Source organism: Athene noctua, chromosome 1 (assembly GCF_965140245.1).
Source record: "Athene noctua chromosome 1, bAthNoc1.hap1.1, whole genome shotgun sequence".
Classification (NCBI taxonomy): Eukaryota; Metazoa; Chordata; class Aves; order Strigiformes; family Strigidae; genus Athene; species Athene noctua.
Genome location: NC_134037.1, coordinates 116,345,804 through 116,362,431, shown reverse-complemented (window position 1 = coordinate 116,362,431; position 16,628 = coordinate 116,345,804). Strand labels below are relative to the sequence as shown.

At 41.6% G+C, this 16,628-nt stretch overlaps 1 protein-coding gene across 1 annotated transcript; it reads right to left on the bottom strand.

The window, feature by feature from the left end:
* Window positions 1-4,612: 4,612 nt before the first annotated feature.
* On the bottom strand, window positions 4,613-16,627 carry CRNKL1 (crooked neck pre-mRNA splicing factor 1). Its single transcript, XM_074896827.1, has 14 exons — window positions 16,554-16,627; window positions 15,911-16,063; window positions 14,247-14,338; window positions 13,978-14,136; window positions 13,439-13,605; window positions 12,742-12,920; window positions 11,933-12,103; window positions 11,144-11,335; window positions 10,340-10,399; window positions 9,133-9,213; window positions 6,733-6,972; window positions 6,226-6,327; window positions 5,401-5,649; window positions 4,613-4,851 (listed from the first exon to the last, which is right to left on the bottom strand). Exons 1-14 carry the CDS (start codon window positions 16,599-16,601, stop codon window positions 4,684-4,686), a joined length of 2,061 nt encoding a protein of 686 aa, XP_074752928.1. The 5' UTR covers window positions 16,602-16,627; the 3' UTR covers window positions 4,613-4,683.
* Between the last annotated feature and the right edge of the window lies 1 nt (window position 16,628).

The following is a 16,628-nucleotide window of genomic DNA, read 5'->3' as shown; positions in this document are numbered from 1 at the left end:
GGCTCTGGGCCTCTCAACTCTCATTCTTACATGTCAGGAGGGACATCAGGGATGCTGGCTGGGTGGCAGGAGGCCTGGCACGTCCCAGCCACTCGGGCATGGCTACAGTGAGGCGCCCAGGCACGTCCCAGGGCATTTCCATCACCTCCAGAAGGACTGCTTGGAGCTCCGCAGTGGTGGCCATGGACCTGTGGGGCCACCATCACAGCTGCACATCCGAGCAGGACCAGCGCCGCGTCAGACCCACAGGGATGAAACCCACGGCAACACTCCCTGGAACTTCAGGAGACTTAGCTGGAAAGAGCCTAAAAAGGCAAACGCCGGCACCATGGGCAGCCTGCTGCAGTTGTATGTTTGTGATATCACAGGTTTGGCATAGCAGCCCACGCATTTCACATTCTTCCACCACCTTAGATGTAATCAAACCTCGAGAGATGTCAAAACCTGCTGTAATCAAGCCGTTAGTACAAACACAGAGTTTATGCATAGAGAACATCTTAAAGCAGTTTCTAATAAAATTTGCAAGAAGTTAGATATGTACACAGTCATCCCTCTGTTTGTGCACAATGTCAGAGAGACAGAAGTACATGCTTTGACCATGGCAGCATCTGGCCCTACAAAAGTTACATTAGCAGATAAATTTTGCTTAGCTTGTTATGGAATAAAAAGCTCCTGTTTATCTTTTCCAAGATAAGCTTATAACAGGGAAAGGAGGGAGACAAATGAGGTGTCAATGTGTCTGTGACTGAGAAATCAATTAAACCCATACATCTCATTAGTGTTCTGAAGGGTGGAACAGTTTTACTGCTAGAGCTGTAGTGTTCAGCATGTCAGTCCAGATCACCCGTTGCAGGTGTTTCAGCATTTAAACAGGCAAAACCAGATCTCAAAGATCCAAATTCAAAGCAGCTAAATGTAGAATAGCCCAGAAAAAATCAGAGTGAGAAGGTGGAGATGTTGAAGGGTTTGCCATTCCAGAGCAAACAGGGGGATGGGTAGCAGGGAGAAGGCTCAGATGGGTCTCGCTATTTTGGCAACATCTGCACTAAGGAGATGTAACCTGGGATGGTAAACCGGGACTTGTGCTGTGCAGTGGGTGCCAGCAGACCCCTGTTCTGTGCTTCATGGAAACACATCTTTATGTAACCTTGGAAATCGAGGAGAGAGGTAGAAATCACCAGAAAGAAGTTAAAATTCCTGTGCTAAAAACAGTCCCATAACACTCATCCCCCAACCTTTCTTCTCTACCACTTTTCCCTGATGTCTTCTCCAGCAGAAAAAAATTTCTACTTAATCTGTTGGTGTTCTTTCAGGATTTTTTTAAGACATTGAGGAGTCCAATACATACATACAAGTCCAAATTATTAGAAATACCCAATGCTTTATTGGTTACACTAGTGTAAGGATCAGCTCACTTCTACTTTTATTGGATGTTCTTTATTCAACTCCTACTTTTGTTTTTAAGATCAAAGCAAACGTCACCTCAACTTTCAGCAAAGACAGCTCAAGATAAATCTGCTCTCACTACAGCAGTGATGTATTAGATTTTTGTCTGTCATTGCCCTATGGACTCTCTCTCTTCTGGTCACCCTTTTAATGTAGACGCCTTCATTTTTCTGATGGCACGCAGTAACTCACACTTTTAAGGAAAAGCCGCTGCGGAAGAGACACCTCTTCAGCTGTTCCCACCAGCCCGCAGATGCGCTTCGCAGGATGCTCCGGGATGCGCGGAAGCCCCGGGACGCACGAAGTGACCGAGTTCCCAGCACAGACCGAGGCGCGGGCAGGCGCGGTTCTACCGCCGCCTGCTGCCCGGCGGGGAGAGCGCTCCGTGCACCGGGATGCACCGGGACAGCAACTATGGCCGCCCATCATAAAAAAATATCAACAAAAAAAGGCACCACAAACACCCCTCTCCAAACCACTGACAAAACTAAAGCCCAGAAGGCATAAGAGCCACTATAAACTTTAATAGACTTAAAGCTAGATTTCTATGCTGTTAATATGCTTCTCTCGGTTGTTGTGATGAAACAGCACTGCTTTATCATGCAGGCTTTTAGGAGAATTTAAGAAGAAAGAATAATTGGTGCAAGCATACAGTCATATTACAGCCACCAGTTGCACTGCTGTTATGAAAAAAACCATATATATATACATACAATAATCAAGATTTAAAATAGAAGATATAAACTTACATAGCTGGCTTCAAAATCTAAAAGTCTTTTTTTTTTTTTTTTTTTTTTTTTTTTTTAACTCAGAAGAACAATGGTTAGCAAGTGATCAAAGACAGTCCCACCAGAAAGTAATTTTTTCTTGTCGGTCAGCCAACCAAGTTAACGAGATGAACAAATATGGGACAAAATGGGGCAGGAAGGGCTTTCCACGCTGAGCAAAGCACTTCACTAAGAGTACTGGTTGCAACATCGAGACAGGCACCCACTCCCACAGCTTTCTCAAGAGAAGAGCGAGAGATTTCCCCTATAACACTGTCCTCAGGGCACTTCTCTGCTTGCAGATGTGCCCTTGGTGTGGGGATCCTCCTGCCCTGACCTTGAGATCCCTTACCCACAGCACCTCACACACTGTCCTGCCACCCTAGCTCACTGCTCCCTCCCTCACCTTCAGCCATCACTTACTGCCCACTCATTCCCAATTTAAAGCCTTCTCACTGGATTAGCCAGCCTCAGCCAGCTCCTTGTTGCTTTCCTTGGTTAGGTGGGTCCCATCTCTCCCACCCACCAGGGCTTGGGTAGTAAAAGCCCAATCGCTCGCATTGGTGCCAGCTGCATGAGCTTCAACCCCCTCGGCTCCTTCACAAGCCCTCTCCCTCACTAGCAGGATCAAGGGGAAAACCGCCCAGGCCCCTGGGCCTTTGACCACATCCCCAGGGCCACAAAGCGCCCTTGAACTTTTCTGGGTCTCCCCTAGCAGTGCTGTGCTGCATCCTTTGCCTGGTCACCCTTCTCCACAGCAGGCAAAAGGGAGACGCCCAAAAACGTCAGCCCGGGGAGGATGGCTGTGGAGGCTGTGAAGGACTGAGGGTCTAGTTTCTGACTATGGGATGAGCAGGGAAGGAAGCATTTCCAGCTACAGGAAGGCCTGGTCAGTGTGAGGGAGAGCCCTAGTTCACAGCTGGACAGGCCAGATGTGGCCAGAGTCATGGTAACCACCCAGTCTTCTAGTCAACAGCCTGACTCGTAGCTCTAGTGATTATTGTGGCATACTTTCACTTTTTTTAAAATCACCATTCTTCATGGTGGGTGAGGTCCCCAGCCAAGCCCTAGGGCAGTGATCCCTGTCCTCCCCACCACAAGGGCAGGCTGCCCAACTTCCCCACACAGGCAGACAGAAAGGCTCACAGAATCATCAAGGTTGGAAAAGACCTTGAAGATCATCCAGTCCAACTGTTCATCTCACACTGATGGTTCCCAACTCCACCATATCCCTCAGCACTATGTTGACCCGACTCTTGAACACCTCCAGGGATGGGGACTCCACCACTTCCCTGGGCAGCCCATTCCAACGCCTAACAACCCCTTCTGGAAAGAAATGCTTCCTAATATCTGGTCTAAACCTTCCCTGGCACAACATGAGGCCGTTCCCTCTTGTCCTATCATTTATTACTTGGTTAAAGAGACTCATCCCCAGCTCTCTGCAACCTCCTTTCAGGGAGCTGTAGAGGGCCATGAGGTTTCCCCTCAGCCTCCTCTTCTCCAGACTAAACACCCCCAGTTCCCTCAGCCGCTCCCCATCAGACCTGTGCTCCAGACCCTGCACCAGCTCCGTTGCCCTTCTCTGGACACGCTCGAGTCATTCAATGTCCTTTTTGTAGTGAGGGGCCCAAAACTGAACACAGGAATCGAGGTGCGGCCTCACCCGTGCCAAGTACAGGGGTGAGATCCCTTCCCTGTCCCTGCTGGCCACGCTATTGCTGATTTCTCCTTCTCCCCAAGAACTTCACCATGAGGAAGTTCAGGCTTGATGTTTTTTTCCTCATGAAATACAAATAACATTGAGAAGCTGACTTACACTGCGCTTCTATTTTACTTCCCAACAGACTATCTACTACAAAATATGCTACCAAGACAGTCAAATATTAAAATACAGACTGTACGGTACTAATTTCTAGAGATTTGTCTTCTAGAGGCTAGTTTCAATATATTTAACTTCTATTATTCTCCCCCCTAAACAGTTTTCTGGGATAAAAGTTTACTTGGATAGGAGTTGAACAGGTTGCACTCAGTAAGATTTATTGTTTTCAATTATCTTCATGATCTATAACATTTTCACACACTTAGTGGGAAAAAAAAAATTGATTAGGAATGGTTAAGAGACCTCTCTCATTAAAGAAAGTAGATCTGCTGTCTTGGCATGTTAATGCCCTTAAACAGTGCTGTGATAGTTTTTAGGAGCCTTAGAACAACAGGTCTTGTGCTGAAAACAAAGCTGCTGTGCAGTTCTTCCGGTTTTCAGACCCCTGGTAATAGCACTTGCCCCATGACCTTTCCTTCTAATTGCTAGAAACCAACAGATTGTATAAGGGAATCAACACCAATATGGTGCATTTTCTTAAAACAAAAAATGTCTCAAGTCAATAATAGTAAAACTCTTCAAATACATTTATTTGTCACCAATGAAAATACTGTACAGTACCCAAGAAAAGGGGCAGGGAAAGGCAATGTATTAAGAGTGGCTTTCATCAATGTCTTTGTCTGGATCCATCTCTGCAGCTTCGCTCTCCTGTTGCTGTTTCTTCCAGAGTTTAGCCATAGCAAGTAGTTTGAGATTAGGCTGATTGGCAGTATCTTCTGGGAAAATATAATCATAGTATTCCTCCCAGCCAGCATCAGACTAGGGAAAAAAAATACCACAAAGCAAGTTTAATTTGCACGTTAGTGTTAACTATTAGAAGGTGCTTCTAATAAGCATAACAGCGAGATAAAATTAAAATCAGTGTTTTGGTTTAAACCAAACAATCCATAGGAGCCAAAACCCATGAGCTGAATGGGTGTGAGACAGCACTACTTCTGCTGTGCATGAACAAGCAGATTTGACGAACAGCCTGGCAACAGTTTTCCAAACAAAGTTAAGAAACAGAAACTACCTGCATAGTACTACCTAAAGCTGTTTGATTTGTCTATGGTAGGAGTTTAAAGTAAAGGTAGCTCAAGCATTTGGTAAGAATATTTCATTCTGAATCAAATTGTCCAGCTAGCCTACCAAAGAGCAAGGAGCTCAGCAGCATATGTCTCAGGCCAATGCTTGCTTTTTTCCACTTACATGCAGTTGAACTGGTATGCAGTTATAGCATTCATCACAGCTAACTTTGTTTTGTGTACCTAGACCCCAGCATAAAGCCACCAAGGACTCACTGACTACTTCCATAATTTTTCCTCTTACCCCATCTTCAGCCTGCAGTTTTCTCCTCTTCTTTATTTTTTCAGGCATAAGTTTATCTATCCTCTCTTTAGTGGTATCAGTTCCAAACTCCTCTTCAAAATTTCTCCAGGATTCCAGAAGCATGACTCTCTCCTCTTTCTCCTCACAGTTTCGCATTGCCTTATTAGCCTCTTCATAAATCTGCCGGCATCTTGACAAACTCTCCTCCCTCCCTGCAGATAGCTCAAACTGGGCAAAGCTGATCCATACCTGTGGTGAAAGCAAACCAAAACCAAGCTGAAACCTCCATTCTGAAGTCTGATAACGAAGCGATAATTTAAAAAAACAAAGCAGCCAAAGAAGCAAATGTCAATGCAAGTCTGAAGTACTTCTTCATAAGCGGATACCTAGGAAATTCACATTTGTTTCATAGGTGTGAGATTTGCCTTGTTTTGGCATGACAGAATATTAATGTAGGCCACATTAACAAGTTTCTTGGGGTTGTTTCAAATCATGATAAATCCATCTGAGATTTAGTCAAAAGACATCACCAAACTACACTGGAAAAATCACAAGTAGTTTTTCCTTGTAATGTTTTTGCAACTAAAATTCCAAACCTACTCAGCAGGAAGAGGGCTGCTTGGAAACCTTTCGCAAAGCCTTCTTTCATTAAGATATGCCTGTTGTTATATGTAATTTAGAAATTTCTTTCCCCTTTTCATGGCACAGACGTGGAACTGAGCTTAGGTTCACTGTTGATTTGAAAAAGCCACACAACCAAAGCAGTCAAGGGTTTCCATCCACAATGGACCAGATTCAAGACCAGTTCTGCATACCCAAACACACCTTAACATGCTGTGTCCGCTGAAGTAACCTGCGGTAAAGATTTCTTGTTTTCTCATACTCTTCTTGCTCAATTTCAAAGTCAATGTAGGACTTCCAAAGAACCTGCAAAGGAGAAGTCTCTCATTATGTTCATAGCACACTGAGATAACCGAGGGAAAATACAAGAGGAGCATGGATAAACGTGAAATTTCTGAGGAAAAAAGTTTCAGAGATCTGAGTATTTATCAACTACACAAGCTAGGATTACGACCAAGCAATATCAAATCTTGTGCACATAAACCATTTAGCTTACTCCTGTAAGCATGTTTCTCCATCCATGTTTTATCATGCGTTTTATAGTCCTGCGTAACCTGCTAAGAAACAGATGTTAAATTAATGAGACATGGGCTAAGCCACAACGGTAAGCAGTTTTGTTCAAGCTGGTAGATTATTTACATTTTAATTAGCCACACTGTGAAATGAATACCTTAAAATTATGCCAACTGTAAAGTTCATCTACTCCCTTACCTCTGGCATGTCTAGCCGGGGCTGGCCAATAGCCAACTCATATATTGCACGGGCTCTATCAATGTCGCCAAGAATGGTCTCTAGTTCAGCAAATTTAATCCATGATGTGCAGTTTTCTGGTGCAAACTCCAGGAATTTTTCATACAGCTTTCGGCAACGATCAAATTCTCGCAATTGTAGCTCCAATTCAATATAACCTTTAAACAGTTTGTTTTTCGGACATTTACCTATGGATGTCCCCTGTTAAGCAAAAAAACCAAACAAACAAAAAACCAAACCAGACAAAAAACACTTAAAGATCTTGCAAGGAAAAAACCCCTCAACTTTCTAAACACCTGTTTACTCTCCAGTATTTGAACGAAATTTAATTTTTGCTCAGAGCTTGTTTTTTAAGACTCTGGTCAAGGCCAGTATGAAATCCAGCTGATGTTTGCCAAATGAGTATGCATCCACAAACATCAACAAAAACTCTGAACGCAGAAAACCTTCTAACTTGTTACACTTTTACATAACATGGATACCCCATGAAGTATTCACTGAAACTCACCCTGGCTCATCAAATGAACACTTCGTCTTGCATCAAAAGCTGAAGAAAGCACAGTAGCAGTCTGTACCAGTCTTTCAGGTACGCAGTTCCCAAGTATCTTACAAAACAAATTCTATCAAGAGAAACTGTCTCCTGGACCATCTCACAGAGAATCATCCATACTCCCTGTCTGCTCGCTTACAGTAATAGATAGAGGGAGGATAATGTTTTAAAGAAGTAATTCCTTTTTGATATGATTCAGCATCTGAAGAAAACTGCCTGTCCCAAGCCACAGTGCCAAAGATGTAAGAAAGCAGTTTCTGATTCTTAATTTGGGAATCTTTTACAGCAAGAGTTAAGAACGGGTATATCTGAGACACGTATGTGTAGTGAGCTTCACTTTTAAGTCAATTCTGTAGACAGGCATTATTTATTAAGCACTACAGTCCCTGTTCCCTGAAGCTAACAGCAAATTAAGGAATTTGAGTTCAAATTCCTTTACTACAATTCTCCTGCACAACTTTCCTACAAAATGATTATCTTGGTACTTATTAAAAACGGAGGAAACTACCACATGGGAATATCAGTTTGGTCACCATTATGAACCTCCAGCTCTACAAATGCCTTTTCTATTTCAAAATAAAGAAAGAAACAAACTGCTTGGCAAATCAGAGTCCAGTCCAAAAAAGTATTATGGCTGCAGCAGCAAAATCTGGTTTCCAAAATAAGTAAAAGGTGACTTAGTAAAAAAAAGTCTGTCAAAAAAATTAAGCAACAGGGGAAAAGACCAACAGAAGAGAAGCCTAAAAGAAACCGTGAAAATTTTCTGTTTCTAAATAGGCCAAAGGACCCTCTCCAGAATCTACCATAACATCTACCCCTAAAATAAAAGGGCAGCCAGAAGCAGGGTGCTGACTAGTGGCTATGGTCATGTTGAGCAATGGTAGCTTAAGCCAGGCTAGAACAGCAACAGGCTTCGGGATAGATGGTTGACTTCTATTCTTCTCCTTCTCTCAGGGAGACAGTAGGAATCTCACAGGGGACTTAACCCCTCCGCTTCATTTTTTTTCTGGTCACAGGCAGGAGTCCAGCTGAAGAAACAAAGCTCTGCTACCACACTGGTGGCAGCCTTGGTCCAGCATCAGCTACAGAAGGCTGCTCATATTTATGCTCTTATCACTGCCATGTCATGGGTTTGGTGGAAACCCCATCAGTTTCCTCTTTAAAGTCAAACCACTTCAACTGTTACCAACATTAGCTTTCTCTCGAAATTCCTAATGCTATCACTGAGCTTACTTAGAATATCTGAGCCGAAGGCAAAGTAAATTTTTAAGTTCAAAAGGTTTTGCTTCCAAAAGGTACTCTACTGTTCTCTGATACGCTGATGTTCACGTAGTGAATTCACACAGAAGTTCTTCAGCCTGCCCAAAGTCCCTATGATTGCTTCTATTAGCAACCTGGTAGCACTGGGTCTCAAACACTCTGTTCTTCATTTCTTCGAGTCAAAACCTCCTATTTATTTAAAATGCTTTTACAGTGCTATTGGTTATCATTTAAACGAAGCAGCAGCAGTTAAAAATTTCCAAGTGTGCTAAGTTGATCTGTACTGAGTACCCTCGGCATTCAGATGTGTGTTTCGCCAGCTGAAACAAGAAAGCTACATTTATTTCTGTCCGTGGCTAATTCATCATATCAAGCTACTCTTCTTTTTAAAAATCATACATGACAGTAAATACTGGTCCCTGAAGACTTTCCAGATGCTTTATTTAGTAGATTAAACCAGCAATTTATAAAGGACAATTTAAGATCTTTTAATGACATTCCCTTGTTACTATTAGTTAGTAAAGTCAATTGTGGAATTACCAAAATCTTACCAAAGCTCTTCTGGCAAGTGGAAGATTTTTCTGGCGTATTTCAAATTGTGCATACAGCAGCCATATTTTGGCAAATGTAAACTAAAAGAAAAATAACAATGTGATGTTTAGACTGGGAGCTTAGTAAATAATACTGCGTATGCTCTTTTAAAAAATAATCACTCTGCCTATACAAGATGTTACTGCAGTTAATTACATTTGATCTCAGTGTTTTCCTGGTGAAAAGTTGAGAATTCATAACCCAAACCAACCTCTCTAGAACAGGACCACATACTCCACCAGAGATGAAAGCAAAAATGACCCAGACAGAAGTCTTCTCAAAGAAAATAGTTCATTAACCAATCAATTGTTAAAATACCAGATACCACTGAATCAATCAACAGCTAATCAACTCTTAATAATTACAGATTAATCCTAATCTATGCGGTTGATACTCAGATTACATGATTAATGACAAACTAAAAAAGGAATTACATGAACTAAGATTTCTTGGCATTCCAAGGCAGTGCTGATTGTTTTAAGGGTTTATCCACATGGATATTCTAGCCAAAGCTCACTGGCAGAAAAAAATACAAGAATAAAAAAACAGTCTTAAAGACTGATTGTAATGGGGAATACACACCTGAAAGATGGTTTATCAAATACTCCTCCCTCAGCTGGGACTGTGCAGACAACTAGAAACACTATAAAAGGCAGTAACCCCATATAAAATAGAGCTACAATTATTCTGCAGACAATATAAGCAACTAGGCTGAGAGCAGCTATAAAAGGACCACCCTAAGGAAGAAAACAAGTAAAGAATAGATGAGTTCTTCCCTGCAGCTTAATAATACTGCACTATCCTCTGACTATGTGTTATTTCAGCTTCTTAGAGCATGCTTAGTAATTTGAGAATACTGGAGAAACTTTTGAGTTGCATCTGTATGAGGAAATCTAACAACAGTGTGTGGCCTGCTATTTTCTACTGATGATACAAATTACAGCCATCTAACACCTTAGCTTGAAAAAAAGCCAACCTATCAATTTTGGAAGATGGACATTATGAGAAACTAGAAGAGATATGTGAACTCCTGAACAGTCTTCATGAATGTGCTAGTAGCCATCTGGAGCTGCTTACATACCTGAACCTTGTGGGGGAAAGAAAATGAAAATTTTATCTTGGGAATTTTAATTCAAGTCTTAATACAAACTGCTGGAGGAGACATACCTTCTTGTGGGGAATGAGCTCGATACATGCCTGATAAACCTGTCTGGTTCGCTCTGCATCCTATAAGAACAGACAAAATTAAATACTTTTTTGCTGCTGAAATGACACCATATTTTGAATCGTGCAATGATTGCAAAACTGTAGAACAGTACTTTTAAGTGAAGTTGGTTAGAACTGTGTATACTTGTTATAAATGTACTTATCTACTTGGTGTGCACAATTCAAAGATAGTAACTTTGAGAATCAGTAAGAGTAATCTTTTCAAAACATGATTCAACACTAAGAATTAGGCAATAAAACCAGGAATCTCCCCATTTTTCAACAACAAAAAATCTTTGTTCCTTTCACAGACACTGAATAGATATACTGCATTACAATTTATGAAATAAAGAGCAGCTATAATGTTACATGACTGATAACAGAATACTTGCACAGCCTCAAAAGGCTACTATAGCAAAAATCTGCTTCACAGAACAACTTTACAAATATAAAACTATTTCACAAGTTCAGGTAACATCTTGGAACAGGCAATACAGATGGGGCTAGGAAGACCTACTTCTGCTTTTATTATCAGTGTGTTTCTGGATGAACCGGGGTGAAACTGAACATACTTGTTTTCCCCTATGCACAGGAGGGAAAAGCGAAGTGGGAAAAAACCCTGTAGTTAAATAGCAAATCCTGCAGTTAATGACACAAACCAAGACGTAGTATCATTAGTTCTCAGTTCTCTTATTAAAACGTTTGTAGTTATTTTATCTAGGAAAATACTTGGGAAGGAAAAATATCTGAATTCTTACTACTTGCCTTTGCCTCCAGCTCTTCATATAATGCATAGTTAATCCAAAGATAGATGTATCTTTTCCAGTGTCTTTTCTCTTGAATTGGAGGAACATTGGCGATGGCCCGTTCATACACTTCTCGGACAGTCTCGGCATCTGCATCACTTTCAACTAATCTCAGGTAGTCAAACCATGCATCATAATTATGCGGATTGGCCTTCCAGAGAGATGGGAGCAGGGAAATGGGAAAGGAACTTCAGTGACTACAAATAATGGACCCCGTTCCTTTACCTACAGTTTTTATTTAGAATTTCTCTTTTAAAATAGATCATCACAGTATTAATAAAAACTGCCAGTCTCCAGTATGTTTGAATGGAAGCTTTTGGGTTAAAATACATGTACTTTATTTTTATTTTACCTACAAATATTCTTTAAGTGAAGGCAAACAAACTGAACTGTGAAAAGAGGAAACAATGAAATATGCAGTATTCAGTGAATAGTACATAGGCAAGGCACACCCATTTCCGCACAAAAAGGTATTTACACACAGGCAAAGTGCCCTGTAACAATTACTGCATAATGAAAATGAAGAAGTTACAAGCTAAACTGCTTTATCCCCTAAGATGACTGTGAAGGGTAGTGAGCTCAGAGTTCAAAAACTCTGGCTCCACAATCCACATTAGAATGCAGAAACAAAAAAGCAGTGAATCCAAGTATCATTCTCTCCCCCCAGATGGAATTCTGCCTTTAAAAAGAAGAGCATTAAGCAGCAGCTGGATGTACGATGAGCCTAGTGGATATTTGTAATACATACCTTCACTTCTTCTTCATACTGGAATCTCCTCTTGCTGACAATGATGTCTTCAATTCCCCTTCTGTCTCCAAACTTCTTCTCAAAGATGGTGTAATTCTTGAAGAGATTTTGGGCCTCCTGCTTTGGAATTCTATCCAAGGCGTACTTGTAGATCACCCTTACTCTTTCAAACTGAAAGTATTAAATGTCACTTGAGTAATATTTACAAAGTAGCTTCTGTCCTCCACAATTTATCAATGAGCTTTTGGCAATATTTAATAGAATGCAGAATCACAGAATGTCTCTAGGACAGGACTAACACATATCTCCCTGAAAAGTAAACCTTGGGGGGTGGAATAATTCTGCAAATACTAAAACCCGCCATCTCTTACTCATTTACAGGTTTGGAATACTTAAATTTTTTTTAAGACATTGTGGTTTTGGGTTCACAGGGAGGTTTTCAAGTCTTCAATAGTCTGGGCACTGTCTATGAAAAACATGTCTAATTTGGGTTTTTATCATCCAGGCCTATAACCTCAAAAACTTACATATCTGAGGATATGTACTCGATCTGATGACACTAATCTTGCGCTTGACAGATTTGGTGCCCACTTTTCTTAGAATATATCTCCCTGACGCCACTAAAAGGCAAACAGAAGCTAAGCAAAAAAATGTCTCCTTAACTCAAGACTACAATAACAGTAGCCCGTAAGGTGCTGAAAAACACAAGTGTTGAAGTGAATGTTAAGCGACCTTGAGTTTTGATATTCAAGAAGATATCTTGTGGGGGCAGTTAGTATTAGTTTGATGCGTTATCAGGAAGGTCTTACTTCTTTCTGGTTCTCCTCAAATTTTGCAAAAGCCACGTACAAGTGCTCATCCATATGCTCTTCTCCAAAGAACTCCACTGCCCTCTCATATACCTTTCTTGCGTGAGCAAAATAGCTGTGCTTCTCTTCAAAGCGGGCATACTTGATCCAGTTCTTAACATCAGGATGAACAATAACAAGTAGAGCTATGTTAAAGAAACAGTGGCAGCTGAATAGGACATTTCAAATTACATTCTTCCCAGTGACTATGGGGTCATGGACTGTATGAAACAACTCCCAAGGATGGCATATGCAAGAAATGCAACTGGAAAGAAGACCTAAAACAGGTCTAAGCATGCAAAGGCTTTGTGCCTTACTCAGAACTTAAAGAAAATGTAAAAAGGGATAAAAGTCAGGCAAGAGTCAGGGACAAGTTTAAGGAGGAGAAATCTGAAACGATGACTGCAAAATGTTGGAAGCATGAGTGCTGTTAGATGTACACTGCTGTGGCAGGATGTACATTCATTTAACTGAATTTGGAGGAATACACTAAACATGCTTTTAATACCTACTGCTGGTTCTCAGTATGGTGGCTTAGTTCCAACACACCACAGTAAAAAGCAGCACAGGGACATAGCTGGAGATAGACTAGGTAAGAAAGAAATTAAGAATGCAGGCCTAAACCTGGGCAGGAGTCACAATGCACTAAAAAGGATATATCTCTCATAAATGGTACGTGCCCTGTCCACCTCCTTGTATCTCAGCTCAAAGTTAATATAGGAATGCCAAGCCTGCTCCTCTGGTTGCCACTCCATCCAACGTTCAAACACCTGACGTGATCCAGCAACATTCCCCAACATCTCTTCCATGTAAGTATACTTATACCTTAGAAAAGAAGATCGAATTTTTACAATCACTTAGTAAATACATAAAGTACAAGGATTTTTTGAGTGCTTAGTAAGAGCATTACTGAGATTTCTACATCTATTCCCCACTTGCACCACAGAAATGCCTACAGATACAGTTGTGTTCAGCAGCATGCAGGCACACAAACATCCTTCTCTCCCAATACTCTTGCCACTTGCTTAAGTTATGGAAAGGTTTTGTACTTTTCCTTCATTTCAGACTTTCCTATATTTCAGACTTTCAGAAGGTTTGGAGAAACAGAAAACAATGCACTTTTGCATGATACCAAAATAGAAAAATCATGTGTACTCTTTGGGGGTAGAAGCAATGCTCCATTCTCTGCAAACATACCAGAACTGGTTCACCCTGGGGAGGGTGGTAATGGCTCGATCCCAAATGTTTCGGGCATGATTAACCTGGCGGTTCTTCATTTCCATTTCTGCATATTTCAGCCAGAGTGTGACATTTCTGTAGTCTACATCTAAAGCACGCTCGTAAATGGAACGGGCTCTGGAAAGCAAAGAGAAGTTGCGTATATAACATGCCTCCAAGACTTTGGTGTTTGTCAAAATATGTCTTAAAAGATTTATAAGAGATGTCTGCAGCTGTATCATAATTACCTCTGTATTTCTTTCAGGCTTTCCTCCCATTGTGCATACTTTATCCAGTTACTGATAACAGTCCTGTTTTTTCTTATGTTATCTTCAAAAGTCTGAGGAGAAAATTATTTCTGTAAGAAATCCCTCTGTGCAAACTAATCTTGTATAAATGGCTTATGGAATATTATTATTATTATCAGAATGAATTCCAAATGTCTTACACCTATGAAGATATAGTAACAAATCCTACTCAATAGAACGCTTTCTAAAAATTGATTAACAGAGAAGCTAGAAGCATAGATCATCATACGGAATAGGACTAAACTCAAGTTCCTGCAATTTGATACCTGAAATATTGATGGAACAATAACTGACAGCACTAAAATCTTACTCTTTCAATCTCCTGTTTAATGTTTCAATAGCAACATTACCTGGGCAGACAGAATCCAGTCACTGTAGACAACCTTGAATATACTTGGATGCACCAGCATGAGTTTATTCACTTCGACCTGTGTGTATCATTGCTCTAAATTTTTCTCTCAACCAAGATGCCTTATTCTCTGGATTTAATATGCTGGCATCAGTGTGCTAAACAAATTTCACTGCAATGGTGAGGGCATCTTCAGCCTTGTGTTTGGCTATTGTCAGGATTAATGCTACTGGTACTTTAAAACGTGGCTATACATGGTTTAACACAGTTAACGTGGTGTCTTGTTACTCCCATCCATATGAGAGATAAAAAAAACTAACACCAAACATTGTTTTTGCAGTGCTGTGGTGTTGATCATCTGACTCCAGTTGCTTGGCACATGCCCGAGTGAGGTACACCAGCAACCAGCACAGTAGGGCCCAAAGTCTTCACGAGAGTTCCTAGCCACTATGGCAAGGAGGGAAACAATGGCTCACTCAGGGCTGACCACAGGGATGCTGCGTTGTGCTACAACAGTCACCAGTTCTGAACATATGCATAAATACTTCAGGGAATGATAGCCCTAATTTACGGCGTCTGTATCTAAAAAAATTGCTGAAAACATTTAAAGTTCACTGTTAGGGATATACTTGCTTTGCTGATCCAGGACAGCAAATATCAAAGGAAAAAGCAGAACAAAATCGTAAGTAAGTTTGCACAAGCAAAGCAATTCTTTTAAATGAAGAAGAAAAAATTATACCCAAAATCTCACATGCTGAATGGATAAGTTTCAAGACAGTCATCAAATGTAACCATGGCTAGTGTAGAAAGTTGTGTCCTAATGTGTGCTAAGCAATAACATAATTTTACAGAACAGAAATATCACTTGCAAACAACCATGTTTTTTTAAGCAATTGAAGTAGAAAAACCAGCAGCATTACTGTAACGCTTGCTAATGTTCTGTCACGCTGACTGGCCAGATACTAGGGGTAATGAAGAAATGCATCTAAACCATGTACATAATTACCCTTGCAGTGTTCTGAATATACTGAGCACGGTCACATGTGAGATGTCGTGTACTTCCACATTTTGTTAAACACATTTATCTTACAAGTGTTGCACAAAAGTAGCGTTTTCTATTGTTAGGGTTCTTTAAGACTTGCTATTGATCTATAAAATCCACAAGTAATATACACTACATCTTATTTAAGTTAAAACACGGTAATATTGTAGTGCTTTATAGCATCATCACGATTAGGGTTTTTTTTCCCTTTACCTTCCTTTTCCGGAGTTTATAATCATTTAGCTCTTCAACATCTGTGATCTTCTGTTGTGGAGGTGGTGGAAGAAGTTCAAGTTCTCTCTCTTTTGCTTCTCTTAAAAGCTGTTCTGCTGTGATCTGAACTTCTGCAGGTGCTTTATTTTTCACCTGTAAAGTAAGTGGGCTTGACTTACATTTTCTCCTTCTAACGCAAAACTGAAAAATCCCCCCACGACTAATTTACTCCAGCGGCTTAATGCGTTCAGTATTTACCGAAGAAGGATGTGGAGACCCCCCCAGTACGGACAGGGACCTTACCGCCCGCACTAGTCCGAACCTACACGGCTCCTGCCCGGGGCGTGAGGAGGGGCAAAACTTCCTGAGGCCGCGGAAAAGGGCGGCTACACAAGCGGAGGAGCCAGGGACCGCAGCCGGAGCAGGCCACAGCAGGCGGCTGTGTTTCAGCACCGCTGCGCGATGCCGATTACCGGAGCGCTTTACTCGCTTTCCGGAGGCCGCGGGGAGCTGCGGGGCCAAGCCGCTGCGGGGCGCCCGGCGCCGCTCTGAAGGCCCAGGCTCAGTGAGGGCGGGCGGGTACCCGCCACCCCGACCACCCTCGCCACCCCCGACCGTGGGCTCGCCGCCTCCTCCCGAGCACCTTCGCCACTTTAGGGATCCGCTGCTTCCCGGCCGCCGTAGACGCCATCTTGCCGCCTCTCCGTGCTAACCCCGC

What these genes read in the sequence shown, in the direction of transcription:
- CRNKL1 (XM_074896827.1), bottom strand. Translation starts at nt 16,601, where the DNA reads ATGGCGTCTACGGCGGCCGGGAAGCAGCGGATCCCTAAAGTGGCGAAG. An exon ending in CACTTGCCAGAAGAGCTTTG is followed by an intron (nt 6,973 to 9,132) that starts GTAAGATTTTGG and finishes TTTGCTTAACAG; the next exon opens with GGGACATCCATAGGTAAATG. An exon ending in AGCGGACACAGCATGTTAAG is followed by an intron (nt 5,650 to 6,225) that starts GTGTGTTTGGGT and finishes CTTTCACCACAG; the next exon opens with GTATGGATCAGCTTTGCCCA.